Source organism: Rhineura floridana, chromosome 12 (genome assembly GCF_030035675.1).
Source record: "Rhineura floridana isolate rRhiFlo1 chromosome 12, rRhiFlo1.hap2, whole genome shotgun sequence".
In the NCBI taxonomy this organism is placed as follows: Eukaryota; Metazoa; Chordata; class Lepidosauria; order Squamata; family Rhineuridae; genus Rhineura; species Rhineura floridana.
In genome coordinates this window covers 32,840,859-32,855,578 of record NC_084491.1, presented here as the reverse complement: position 1 = coordinate 32,855,578, position 14,720 = coordinate 32,840,859, and the positions used below count along the sequence as shown (strand labels likewise).

The following is a 14,720-nucleotide window of genomic DNA, read 5'->3' as shown; positions in this document are numbered from 1 at the left end:
AGCCTCATAGGGACATAGTAAGCTTGCCATATACTGAACCAGTCCATCTAGCTCAGTATTGTCTGCACTGACTGGCAATGGCTCTCCCTGGTTACAGGCAGGAAGTCTCTCCCAGCCCTAGTTGGAGATGCCGGGGATTGAACCTGGGACCTTCTGCATGCAAAGCAGATGCTCTACCACTGAGCTATGGTCCTTTCCCTTTGGGATCAAGGCCAGCAGCAAGTGAACGGCTGTGGGTCTGCTCCAAAGCAGAGCTGCATCATGCAAGGCCCCACACAAGGCAGATGAAGGGGATGGGGGGAAATGGCACCATTAGGGTGAAAAACCACAAAGTATCATCCATGTCAACAGGCTGCAAGTGCTCTACCACTGAGCTGCAGCTTTTCCCCGTCCCTGATTTAGGGTCTCCTCCAAATGACCAGTGTTTCGAAGAAGGCAAAACCCTGAAAGCACCTTGGGCAGCTCCTTGAAAGTTCAGACTAAACCCCAGAGTGGATTCCACTGCCCCACTGACATGGAGCCGGCATTTGCCATGGGCTCCCCGACTGTTAAGTGGCTCTCCCCCAAGCCCACGCTCACCCGAATCAGAGCAGGGGTCCAGACCACAGGAGCGATATTTCACTCGGACTCCTTCGCAGTACCTCCCTTCATTGGCTGGGGGTGGGTTGTTGCATTCACGCTTCGCCAGCTGGACTCCTCCGCCACAGGTCCGAGAGCATTGGCCGTAGGGCGCCCACTTCCCCCAGTTGCCATCCACCTGCCAGAGCAGACCGCATAGAGGAGATGTGAAACCCACAGCCACGATCACCACCAGTGCTTTGGCTGAACTATATCTATCAGTTTTTTACAGGGGATTTATCAATGGCCTTAGGCTCCAAAGACATGAACCTCTGATGTCGTGTTTTGCCTGAGCTGTACTGTGCGATTGCTAACTGGTAGGGAAAAGGCTACCTTTGAGCATGTACAAAATGCTCTCCTTCCTTCCTTCCTTCCTTCCTTCCTTCCTTCCTTCCTTCCTTCCTTCCTTCCTTCCTTTCTTTCTTTCTTTCTTTCTTTCTTTCTTTCTTATATCCTGCCCTTCCTCTGTGTCCTAAAAAGATTTGTGGTTGCTATTATTATCCATAGGTCTGCAAGCAGGAGAAGGGTGACAGGATAAGCAAGCCAAGAAGTAATTCATTCAGCCAATTGTTCATGAAGCACCCAAGAATGATTCAGATTTCCATTATATTGCTTACAGCAGGGATGGGTAACCAGTGAGGCCCTCCAGATGTTGGACTCTAACTCCCATCAGCCCCAGCCAGCAAGGCCAATAATCAGGGATGATGGGAGCTGTAGTCCAGCAACATCTGGAGTTGTGGAGAGCCACAGGTTCCTCACCCCTACCTGAGATAAAGCAATGCTTGTAGAGTGCGGAAGATGACATGCAGTTATGGAAATTGACAGGGTTGCAACATGTCATTGATTTAAACCCTTTTGATAGACTAAAACAGTACTCCAGATTATTTATTATCATGATCACAAGCAATTGTTTAAAAAGAAACTGCAGATCTCAAGAGGTGCCCTCTCTTGTTTCACACACTCTTCTAATGCCTGCTAAAACATGTACATGCAGCACCTCAAAACCACTTTTTGCTTTGGAACTATTTTTATTCCTCTTGAAACATGACTGATCAATGAATCAATATACTTAAACTCATCTGATTAATAGGCTAAGATTAATTGTGCGAGTCCTGTAACTAATACACATGCACTGTGCAGCAATGCAAAAATTGCAGCTCTGCTATTGCAATTCAGTGTCCCAAACATGCAATGGCAATCCAGCAAGAAGGCAAATATTTCAGCAGAAACAAAAGGGATAGGTTTCTAACATCACTACCTCTGGGGAAACCCTTCATGCAGGACTTGTGAATTCCTTGATTCTGTGCAAGCATGCAGTTAATACTGGGTGCAGAATTCAGCATTCTGAGAAGCTCAGCTTTTAGGGTTTGTTTGTTTGTTAAAACAAGTTTCTAGCTCTTATGCCTGTAAAAGAGGAAGTGTGTCAGTGGTGCCTGGTGAAATTTCAGAAGCCACAAAATTCCAAATCCCCTACAGCCCCCAATTAAGACAGTGGAACAACTTATGTCAGTTTGCACGCTTTGTATAATCTGTTTTGTTTGCTTTTTAACGTACAAATGTAGAGCACTGTGAATATAACCCCTCCCCAAGCTGCATCCTCAGCACAGAACCATCAGGTACTCACCCGGTACTTACTGATGTTATGCCTCTCGACACAGGCACCCTTCAAGCAGAACCTGCCTTCTCCACAGCTGGTGCCATCGGCCCAGGGGAAGTGGCGTGTCTGACACATGATGTGGCCGCGAGCCTTCCCCGTGCACCACAACTTAGTGCAGTACTGCATGTATGGGCAGGGTTTGGAGCCAATGCCAAAGGCCAGCTCACATTGCTGGTTGAGGTTGTAGTTGGCACCAGGAAGGTTTTCCGGCAACGGGATAGGCTTGGTGGGTTGATCCAAGAGGCAGTCACCTGGGGAGCAGAGAGGCTGCATTCAGGCATGGGGTTTATTGCATTTGTTTTGCTGATTATAACAGTAGTGCTTCTGTCCCAATTTCTAATATTCCTTTCACACTGCTGTACCTTTTGCCTTACAGAACTGTGGCTTTTTGACCGACTGTTGTATTGTAGACAATTTAAGAGAGACACCAGAGATCAGTCTTCATCCTCTTTTCCAGCCACATTCTCCTCCACCCATTCAAACTCCTCCCCTTCCTGTTCTATAATCTCCCAGCCTTATTTTACTACCAATCCCAATATGCAATTCCCTTAGCACGATATCACACTGACATACCACCATGTCGCACTAAATTTCACTCGCACCAGTGTAAGGATGGAAAGACCTGTCAATTTTGGTTCTCTCAGTTTCCCACTTTGCCAGTTATAAATTCAAGTTCTTCGTATTTCAGCAGCAATTTGTGATTTCTTTAACTAAAAAATCCTCACGAAAATTCTCCAGCATTTTAGAGTGAATTTCTCCTAATAAACACATTTTTGTAGGTAGTTTTGACTAATGTGCACATTTTTTCAAGCAGTTTCTTAACATATAATGCATTTTTGCATATTGTTTTCATTTTTGTATGTCATTTTTATGCACCCTTTCCCCTAACGTATGCATTTTTATAAACATTGTTTCATTAGCAAACTGCTAACTGAATAAGTGTGAATTTCAACGGATGGCTATGTTTCAGTTTTCATGTTTATTTATTTTATTTATTTATTTGTTTCATTTTTAAACCGCCCATAGCGAATAGCTCTCTGGGCGGTGTACAAAAAGATTAAAATACAAAATATTATAATAAAATCAGCCAAACAATAATAAACACAAACAAGGAACAACAGAAATCTAAAAGTTAAACACATTAAAATGCCTGGGAGCATAGCCAGGTCTTAACCTGGGGCCGAAAAGATAGAAGCGTAGGCGCCAGGTGTATTTCTTCGGGGAGGCTATTCCACAATTCAGGGGCCACTACAGAAAAGGCCCTAGATCGAGTAACTGTCCTCCGGGCTTCATGATGTGTTGGTACCCGGAGGAGGGCCTTAGCTGCTGAGCGAAGTGACCGGGTAGGTTCATAGTGGGAGAGGCGTTCCACAAGATATTGCGGTCCCACGCCATGTAAGGCTTTATAGGTCATAACCAGCACCTTGAATCTGGCTCGGAAACAGATAGGTAGCCAGTGCAAATGGGCCAGAACAGGTGTTATATGTGCTGACCGGCTGGTCCTCGTCAGCAGTCTGGCTGCTGCATTTTGCACTAGCTGAAGTTTCCGAACTGTCTTCAGGGGCAGCCCTACATAGAGCGCATTACAGTAATCCAGCCTAGAAGTTACCAGAGCATGAACAACTGAGGCGAGGTCATCCCTGTCAAGATAGGGGCGTAGTTGGACAACCAACCGAAGATGGTAGAACGCGTTCCTTGCCACCGAGGCCACTTGCGTCTCAAGAGACAAGGAAGGATCGAAAAGCACCCCCAGACTACGAACCTGTTCCTTCAAGGGGAGTGTAACCCCATCTAGAACAGGGTAAACATCCACCATCTGAACAGGGAAGGCATTCACCAACAGTGTCTCAGTCTTGTCTGGATTGAGTCTCAGTTTATTAGCTCTCATCCAGTCCATTATCGCGGTCAGGCAGTGGTTCTGCACATCCACAGACTCACCTGTAGAGGATGAAAAGGAGAAATAGAGCTGCATGTCATCAGTGTACTGGTGGCAACGCACTCCAAAACTCCTGATGACGGCACCCAGAGGCTGCATGTAGATGTTAAAAAGCATGGGGGACAAAACCGACCCCTGAGGGACTCCACAATGGAGAGTCCAAGGTGTCGAGCAATGTTCCCCAAGTACTACCTTCTGGCGACGATCCGCCAAGTAGGAGCGGAACCACTGCCAAGCAGTGCCTCCAACTCCCAACTCCGCGAGTCTCCCCAGAAGGATACCATGGTCGATGGTATCAAACGCCGCTGAGAGATCAAGGAGAATCAACAGAGTCACACTCCCCCTGTCCCTCTCCCGACAAAGGTCATCATACAGGGTGACCAAGGCTGTTTCAGTGCCAAAACCAGGCCTAAAACCGGATTGAAACGGATCCAGATAATCGGTCTCATCCAAGAGCGCCTGGAGCTGACCGGCAACCACCCGCTCCAGAACCTTGCCCAAAAAGGGGACATTCGCCACCGGTCTATAATTGTTTAAGTTATCTGGGTCTAAGGAAGGTTTCTTTAAAAGAGGTCTTACTACTGCCTCCTTGAGGCTACTAGAGACTACTCCCTCACTCAAGGAGGCATGTCTGGAAAGGTGTGCCTAAACAGAAAAGTATTAAACTGACACCAACAGGGAAGGCTCCTGCCTAATACTAGGCAAGGAGTTCCAAAGAGTCGGTGCTGCCACGCTAAAAGAACAGTATCTTACAAGTGCGGAATGAATATATGTGGCACCTGTATCAGTGCCTGTTCCACAGAGCAAAGTGCTTGAGTAGGCATATATGGGGTTAGGCAGTCCTGAGCTGTTAAGGGCTTTATATACCAGTAATAACACCTTGAACTTGACCTGGTAACAAATTGACAATCAGTGCAGATTTCAGAGCAGAGGTATTATATGCTGACATGGCCTCGCCTCCATCAGCTGCAGCATTGTGCATTCATTGCCGTTTCTGTGTCATGTTCAAGGGAAGCCCCACATAGACCGCATTGCATTCATCCAATCTTGAAGTCACCAATGCCTGGAGTACTGTGGGCAAGCCCTCCCGATCCAGGAACGGCCATAACGGTCTCACCAGGTGCAGCCGATAAAAGGCACTTCTAGCCACTGAGACTACCTGGGCCTCTAGCGACAGAGCCAGATTCAGAAGCAACCCCAGTCTGTGCACCTGCTGCATATGCCCAAGTTTCAGAAGAAGGCACCTCCTGATTTTTCCTAGCTTTCTGCATTTTGATAGCAAAGCAATATCTTGGGTGGTGCAAGCCACACAGTCCTTGCAGCCAAATGTCGCCTTTCCTTCCCCTTTTCACCCACCTACACCCCATCCCCCACTCACCATGTCCGCTGTCCAGGAAGTCGGTGATGATGGCAGCGCTGCAAGCTGACCAAGGGCTGGTGCGGTCAATCTGGATGAGGGTGGGCGACATCATGTGGTTGGTCCTCAGCCTACCAAAGACCTCCTCGCAGACCTTCACATTGTCATGGGGCATGTTGAACACGTGCCCTAGAAGGAGAAAGAGTCAGGGTTTGAAAGCCACAGAGAAAATCTCTGGCAGCTCCTGGACAATGACTCTGCGCTGAGCTGAAGTGGTCATTGGGTACGTTTCCAGCAATTTCGTGGGGGCTGGAGGGGAATCTAAATTCTTCGGTCAGTCATTAAACATCTTAGAAAATATCAGGGTTGGGGAGGGGGTTGGTGCACTTCAAATTGATGATGGCAGATTCTGAAGAGGCACCAGCATTCTCCAGGGCAATCCACTCACTAATGAGATGGAAGGACTCTACATCATCGATGCAGCATCCTTCCAGGGGCATTATTTGTGGGGAGGAAACGGATGCCCCCAGGGAAGCAAAAACAAAAAAGGCTTTAAGAAAAGACTTGGAAAGGAAAGACGCCCCTTCAGAGATGGGTATTGGTTTAACACAATACTGATCTGACTCAGGATAAGGCAGCCTCAGGTGTTCATTTATGTTCTTTCAGCTTTTCATCACTCAGATCAGATTTCCCCACTGCTGTCCTAGATGCTCATCATACATCAGAGCTTGGAAAAGTTACTTTTTTGAACTACAACTCCCATCAGCCCAATCCAGTGGCCATGCTGGCTGGGGCTGATGGGAGCTGTAGTTCAAAAAAGTAATTTTTCCAAGCTCTGTCGTACATCACCATGACCCATACTATGTCCGCTATCGGAGGCAATATGCTTCTGAATATCAGTTTCTGGAAAGCACCGAAGGGGAGAGTGTTGTTGCGCTCAGGTCCCCCTTGCAGGCTTCCCGTAGGCATCTGGCTGGCCCGGTGAGAACAGGATGCTGGCCTAGATGAGCCATCGCCTGATCCAGCAGGGCTCCTCTTAAGTTCATAACCTGCTGTGATATATATATTGATTTTTCTTTTTCTTTTTCTTTTTGCCTTAGTGTGCTTATATTCAGGTTTGCAGCGTTTGGGGCTTTTGAGTTTAGAGAAAAGGCCAGGCAGAGCTGACATGACAGAAATGTATAAAATTATACGTAACACGGAGAAAGCAGATACGGAAAAGCTTCTCTCCCTCTCCCATAACACGAGAACTTGTGGACATCCAAAGAAGCTGAATGTTGGAAGATTCAGGACGGACAAAAGAAAGAACTTCTTCACACAACACGTAGTTAAGTGCAATTCGCTCCCACCGGAGGCAGCGATGGCCGCCAACTTGGAAGGCTTTAAAAGCGGATTTAGACAAATTCATGAAGGATGAGGATATCGATGGCTACTAGCCGCAACGGCTATGCTCTGCCGTCATTGTCAGAGGCACTGTGCTTCTGAATACCAGCTGCTGGAAGCTGCAGGGGGAGAAGAGTGCTGGTTAGCTCACTTGGCTGGAGCACAGTGTTAATAATGCCAAGGTCGCAGGTTTGATCCCTGTGTAGGGCACAGATTCCTTTAGGGGAAGGGCCGTCGCTCAGTGGTAGAGCATCTGCTTTGCATGAAGAAGGTCCCAATTCAACCCCTGGCATCTCCAGGTAGGGCTAGGAGAGATTCGCTATATGAAACCCTGGAGAGGCACTGCCAGTCAGTGCAGACAGTACTGCGCTAGATAGAGCAATGGTGTGACTCGGTATACAGCAGCTTCCTGTGTCCCTGTGCTCTTGTGCTTAGGTCCTGCTTGCAGGCTTCCCATAGGCAGCTGGTCGGCCACTGTGAGAAATAGACTAGATGGGCCTTTGCCCTGATCCAGCAGGGGTCTTCTTATGTTCTCAGGTATCTTGTGCTGGGTGCCTGCACAATGCTTGGTAGAACAGCTCATCAATAGCATACGCTGGCCCACAAGGGGCTTGATGAACCTCTTCCTTTTGCTGCCTGGGGCAGCATCAGTCACCTGGCAGGACACAAAACACAGCTGGTAGGCAGTGTTTGGCCTGACAGGTCACAACTCGTCCCATCCGGTCTTCTTCCTTCACTCTTCCTGCATAATCCATAAAAAAAGAGACGCCCCATCGCCCACAGGACTCCTGGCTCTGGAAACGCCTGTCGTAAAGACGTTGCTTCTTTGGACCCACTTCCTGGCTTTGCATCATTTCTTGCTTCTCATGTTCTAATCAGATTGCCCCCAAAGGCACACACAGAAAAAAAAAGCTGTAACAGATGCATGTAACCCTTGCCAGTGAGAGCCGGCAAGCCAGAAGCTCGCTGGCCAAGATTCACACCATCTGCTTTGTGTGTGGACACTCGTCCTTGCAAAAGGAAACCTGAGAATCCGAGGGAGGAGAAGAAAGACAAGAAATGATTTCCTTGTTCAAACTCCCTAGTGGCTACCCTGAGAATGAGGTCCTGCTACTACCGCCCGTTTCCCCTAGATGTGGGCTCCATCTGGACATCTGAAAGCTGATGGCTGTTGGGGAAAGCTGAATCGCCTCCTGTTAGAAATTAGGGCTAAACCATTTTTCGAAAATTGCTAAATCATATACTTGCCAAGACATTTAACGTTAAAGCCAGGGAACAGAGTTTGAACGTCAAGATGTGATTCATCCTGCAGGCACTTGCATCACCGTCACCGGGCATCTGGGGAAGGGGCCGTAAGCTCAGCGGTACAACATCTTCTTTACATGGGGAAGCAGAGTTTATTCTAAGCTTTTTTCCCTTCTGCACAAGCAGCCAGCACACTGCCTGCCCCCAAACTAGTCAAGTAATTTGTCCCATAATATACTATTAGCAGGGCTTTTTTTGTGACCATGCTCACCATTACAGAATATCTGCACTTTTTTTTGTTGATGTTGCCTATGCCAGCTATTTTGTGCTGGCATCCATAGGACTTTTATCAATATATGAGTACTGGTACCTCTTCTTTTCTTTTCTTTTTACTGAAAAAGCACTTAGTAGCATAAGGCACTGGATCAGAGCAAAAGTCCTCCCAGGCCAACGTCCTGTTTCCAGCAGTAGCCAAACATATGCCACTGGGAAGCCCACATGCAAGGCTTGAAGGCCATGACCTTCTCCCACTGTAGTTCCCCAGCAGCTGGTACTCAGTGACATGCTGTCTCTGGTCCTGGAGGGTGCATACAGCCATTGTGGCTAGTAGCCACTGATAGACTTGCCCTTCATGAACTTGTTTAATCCCGCTTTGAAGCCATCTGGGCAACTGGCCGCCACCCACAACTTGGGGCAGCAAATTCCACACATAAGAGTCGGATTCACACAGAGGTTTAATTTGAGATCGCGCCTCCCTGCATACCTTTTAAACCCGCATACCTATCAAATCCGCAGCAATCACATGATGTAGGAGGCAAAGGGGAGGTGTCCTGCTGCTTTCCCCTTTAAATCCAAAGCAAATCAATCCACTTTAAATCCGAAAAGAGGAGGAAAAACCATCTGTGCTTCGCATCTCTAAGGGCATGTAGACGGTTAGCTCTGATGCTTTGGTGAGTCCCCGCCCACTCCCTCCCCCCCCTTTGTTTACCTTTTCCTGCTGGCTCCCCTTCTGCAAGCCCGCTGCAGAGGAAGAGATATTTTGACCTTAAGAGGCCATGGTCATTATGACCCTTTCCCTTCAGTATGGAAAAAAGCAGTTTGAGGGCTCATATAAAGTAAGAATTGTAAACCTTTAAACCCTATCCCGATGAGAAAAGCTTAGTCTTTAATCCAAAATTCAGCTGAAGTCAGCTGCAGTGTGAACCAGCCCAAAATGTGTCATGGTGTAAAGAAGCATTTCCTTTTGTTTGTCCTGAATCTCCTGCCATCCAGTTTTAGTAGATGATTCCCAATTCTAGGATTCTGAGAGAGGGAGAAAAAGTCTCTCTGTTCACTTAGTGGTTTTAAAAATGAGCCTTTGGATCACCTCCCTGGTCCCTATTGTTACTAAGCCAAAGAATGTATAATTCAAGTAATCACATAGTCTTCTCCTCTCTATTCATGCCTCAATTTCACAGACTCACCTTTCCTCTGTTGTTTTAGATCATAACCCCCTTAGGGCAAGGACCTGCCATACCTGTTCTTTCAAAGTGCCACATAAATAGATAGCACTGTATTATTATTATTATTATTATTATTATTATTATTATTATTATTATTATTATTGGCAGTAGTCGTAGTAATAATTTCTTACTTGGGTTGTAATCATTTCAATGTTATTCATAGACTAATAAAAATTAATGTACATGACTAACCTAGATCCATTAATTTTAATGGGTCTGCTCTGGGTAGAATGTACAATTATTATTATTATTATTATTATTATTATTATTATTATTATTATTATTATTTAGATTTATATTCCGCCCGACTAGCAACAGCTCTCTGGGCAGTGAACAACAGAAATACAATAAAATCACACAGTATAGTACAAAAGATATAAAGATAAAACAGTCTAACAACATTACAGCGAATTTAAAATTAAATAGACTTGAATTAAATGAAATTAAAATGCCTCAGAGAAGAGGAAGGTTTTAACTTGGCGCCAAAAGGATAACAATATCTTACCTCTCTTTGGTATTTGGATATTATTTTGAAGTTTTGTTTTCCTTTAGTTGTGTTACTCTACACTACAAAACCACCTACACACACACTTTATCCTACAGCACTAAGCTTTGTGGGAGAAGCCGTTTGAACAAACCTTCACTTTCTGTTCTATCTACACCACACTTTAAAACAGGTGGGAGCCTTTGGCACTCCAGATGTTGCTGGACTACAACTCCCATCAGCCTCAGCAAGCAGCTGATAGGAGTTGTAGCTCAGTATCATCGGGGGCGGGGGGCAAAGACTCGGCACATCTGCTTAAAAACACTTTTGAAGATATAAAAAGTGCTGTTTCTAAGGTTCAAAGCACCAGCTCCCAAATCACTCTTTTAACTGGCTTCATTCACACATGAACTGCCTACTGTTGCACTGAATCAGTTAGTGATACAGTCAGTCAGACTGTTGCAGTGAATCAGTGACTGATTTACTGCAAGCACTACAGTTTTGTTCTATTTAGGGGTCCTCCAGATGGCCTATTTATTAATGATTTACTTGCACAAAACTTACGCAGCATTCATTTCTGAATGAAATTATTAAAGCATTCATTTCTGGTTTGTCTGCGGGGTAGTTATACAACAATGAGTATTCATCTTGATTTGCTTATGGAGTAATTACACATCTTCCCATTAATTACTTGTTCATCCCACACGTTTCAGCATCACTTAACTGCAAAAAGTGCTTTTTAAAAAGTAGGGTTTTTGTGCTGGGGTGACAAGTTGCTGTAATGCACTTTAACAGTGCGAACCTAAATTTCTGGGATGCCCTTGAATCCCTCTCACAAAATAGTGACGATTCGGACAAGGTACCATCAATCTGGGGCAGCTCATTTGTACAGGCATGTGAACTAGCTCATTCTGACAGAAGAAATCCAATTCCCATTGATTCCATTTCTGGCTGCATAGCAGATTCCAAATTAAATTCATGGATGCAGAATTGGTTGCAGCAGTAATTTAAAAAGAAAACATTTTCCTGTTATCCAAATAAAAGCCAAGCAATTTGGTTGTAAATCCTGTTGACAATCTGGCACTAAGCTTCTCCGGATCTAGGTGTGTGTCTAATGTGTCCTGGCCATGACATGTTATTTCAGGATTTCTAAAGCCTGGGAACTGAGGCAACAGCCAAGCCAGAGCAGACAAATCTGTGGCTTGGGCTTGCTTGTCTTTCTAACAGCTGTTTTCCAACAGTTTCAGTCAAACCTCCCTGACGCATTGGGAATAAAGTTGTGTACTCTCTCTCTCTCTCTCTCTCTCTCTCACACACACACACACAAACACACACACAAACACATACACACACACACACACACACACAAAAGGTGGAGTTTCCCCAGAAAGCTATTCTGGAAGCTTTGCTATTGTCTAAACTTCCTGTGTGAAGCATTCAGAGTTATTTTAAACATCAGGCTCATCTCCCTCCTAATTATGGATTAGGAACCTTTTTGGAAAAAAGTGAATTCTGTCCGTCCCCATTCTCCCCTCCCCACACCCCAGAGCTAAATCCGCTCCCCAAGTGGCAACCACAAACATGGGCTCTGCCTCTTTGCTGTGGCTTTGGTTTAAGTGGCCACTTCCTAAGCCACAGGATGATGGATGGAGTCTTCAAGCCAAGAATGGTCTGGTGAACATGAGAACGACAGTGTACACAACCAGACAGATGCAAAGCGCAGGCAGCAAGTGACTTGACACTCTTAACAGTGCCGTGTTTAAATCCTAAGAACTTCTACATTCAGCAATGTTTTGGGGGTCCCAAATCTTAGGATCCTTGATGCCTTCCCTACCTCTCTCTTCCACCTGCATTTGCGCACATGCAGCCACAGAATCCTAGGACTGGGAGACCACATATAAAACTAGATCAAAGAGCTGACAAGTCATATGGGGGAAGCTGTGAGGCCCAGCTTCCGGGAGGAGCCATAGGTCAGAAGTGGGATACCTGCTTTATATACAGAAAGTCCCAGGTTTAATTCCAGGGATCTAATTTTTTTAAAAAAGGATCCGGACCTACAAGTGCAGGGAACTTTTTTGAGGCCAAGGGCTGCATTCCCTCATGCACATTCTCCCAGGGGCTACAAGCCAATGGCAAGTAGATCCAGAGGCAAAAAGTGGGTGGGGCAATTCTGTGACTCATTCCTTGTGCAACAGGTGGCATTTCAGCTGTGCAATAGTCAGCAGTTTCCACACACACCGTTTAATCCTCCACCCAGGCAAGCAAGAGGCATTCTTACCGCTCAGGAACACATTTATCTGAGACATTTTATGATTTAAAAGATCTTCATCTTTTATCGTTGCAGCTTATATTGTTTCTGGCTTTCCCTCCTATTTGGTAAACAGCTTTGGGTATTGTTTTAGTAGAAACGCTCCTAGCCTGTTGTACGATATTGCTGTTTAAATGGGTTTATTGATTCAATTTATGTTTAGCTGGGATGACTGGCTCAGGGAATTGCTATTCAACATCTTGCTATCCATGATTTTTACCTTATTGTTGTGAATTGTTGATGTTTTTGCACTGTTTTACAAATGTGATATTGTGGGATTGTTATTTTGGATGTTGCTTTATGTATTATTGTCATATTTTCATCAGTTTTGACATAAGCTGCCTTGCAGATACAGCAAGAACACTGTAACTTTAAGAACTAGCACCCAAGTGGGGATGGAATGATTTGTCACTTTCAGTTTCTCATTCTTCTAATCTTAAATTCAGTTCTCCACATTTCTGCAGCAATTTGTGACCTTTTTTTTTAAAAAAAAAATCCTCATGAAAATTCTTCAGCATTTTAGTGCAAACTTCTCCTAATAAATATATTTTGTGTGCAGTTTTGACTAACGTACACATTTCTGCAAGCCATTTTATCCTAATAAAATGCATTTTGTATGTTATTTTCACCAATACTGTATATACGTTTTATACACATTTCCCCTTAATATATGCAGGTTTATAAACATTGGTCAGTTGGAGAACTGCATCGGAAAATTTGGATAAGAGCAAATTTCGAAGGATGGCTGTGTTGTGGTTGTCATACTATTTTGGAAAGTGTTAATTTGATACATTCAGCTTTAAATGCAGACTGGACTGAATTTCGCTCCCATCCCTGCACCCGAGTTTGCCTTTTGTCTTCTCCCTTTTTTCCCATTTGTGTTGTGTCTTTTAGATGGTAACCCTGAAGGAAGGAGCTGCCTTGTTTTCTAACTGATCTGTAAGCTGTTCTAGGAGCCCTTTTGGCTGAAGAGTTGGGTAAATAAATAATATACGGAATGGCAATTAAGAAAAAGGACACAGACACTGAACGGGCTTTCAGGCCAAATCTCTTGCTTTGTCAAAGCTGCCCTAGTCCTTACCTAGCTCGTGAGCTGTAGTAAAAGCAGAAGGAAGGCCATCATCTTCAATAACGGAACAGCTGCGTTTGGGATCACACATGGTACCGACATCTGCCATTCCTAAGGTGTCACAGGTGGTTGCGCCACACAAATCCTGCCAGGAGCAAAAGGAGGCTCTTTAGTATCAAGGCAAAAAAGTTACCCAGGGAATTTGGTTGCTGCAGGCAAGGCGATTACAAAAGGTCAACGTCGCTTGAACTGATTTCGGTTTGGAACATAGACTTTCAAAGCAACCACAATTTATCCATTTTATTCATTTATACCCAGCCTTTGAAGATAAAAATCTTTCCAAGGCAGTTCACCATATGAGTAATAAAAGCAATTAGCAAAGAACAATTAAAAAGGTACTTAAGCAAATACATCAGCAGAAAAGTCTTAAAACAGAATCAAAGAGGTCGACATAGAGAGTTACTCATAGAAAGCCTTGTGGAATACAGAGGCCTTCACAGCATGACTAGAGGAGGCAAAAAGAGGAGGTTCATTGGGAGGAGTTCTACAGCTGAGGGCCAGCACTGACAAGGCCTTGCGCCAAGCACCTGCTAAGCTGATCTTAACTAATAAGGAACAATGGACCAGAGAACAAGGTCTCTGAAGCCAGTCATGGGGCTTGGGTATATGGTAGTTTCACTTTTCCACAGGAAAGTGATCCATCCAAAGAAGTGCATGGTTTCTCCAACTGGTCATAGCTAGGGATGGAAGGATCAGTCTGTTTTTTTTAATCTTCGTCAGTTTCTTTTCTGTTCCAGTTTCTGCAACCACAAAAACAGTTTCTGTTTGTAAACCACAAAAAGTTTGCCTTTCAGCCGTAAGCATTTTCCCCTAACACACACTTTTATGTATGCATTTCCTCTATAATACACAATCTTTTACGCATTTTTAAGCTGCATCAGAAAACTCAGAGAAGATCTCATTCTGAATGATAAATGCATTCCAATCCACATATTCATCTGGGGAGTGTGAATTAGGTCAGTTCTCTTAAATATGCAGACCAAACAAAATTCTACAGCAAGAATGGGGAATCTTTGGCCCTCCAAATGTTGCTGAACTTCAGGGATGAGGGGAGTTGTGGTTCAGCAACATCTGCAGGGCCAAAGGTTCCTCCTAGTTGTT

General features: G+C 44.9%; 1 protein-coding gene across 1 annotated transcript in view; it reads right to left on the bottom strand.

Annotated features, from left to right (window-relative positions):
- Positions 1-14,720, bottom strand: part of ADAMTS15 (ADAM metallopeptidase with thrombospondin type 1 motif 15) — a 48,090-nt gene that overhangs the window by 9,984 nt on the left and 23,386 nt on the right. The window contains exons 2-5 of the mRNA XM_061592777.1: positions 13,572-13,704; positions 5,590-5,757; positions 2,243-2,526; positions 580-757 (exon numbers count right to left, since the gene is read on the bottom strand). Coding sequence (XP_061448761.1) covers positions 580-757; positions 2,243-2,526; positions 5,590-5,757; positions 13,572-13,704 — 763 coding nt within the window. The remainder of the gene's footprint in view (positions 1-579; positions 758-2,242; positions 2,527-5,589; positions 5,758-13,571; positions 13,705-14,720) is intronic.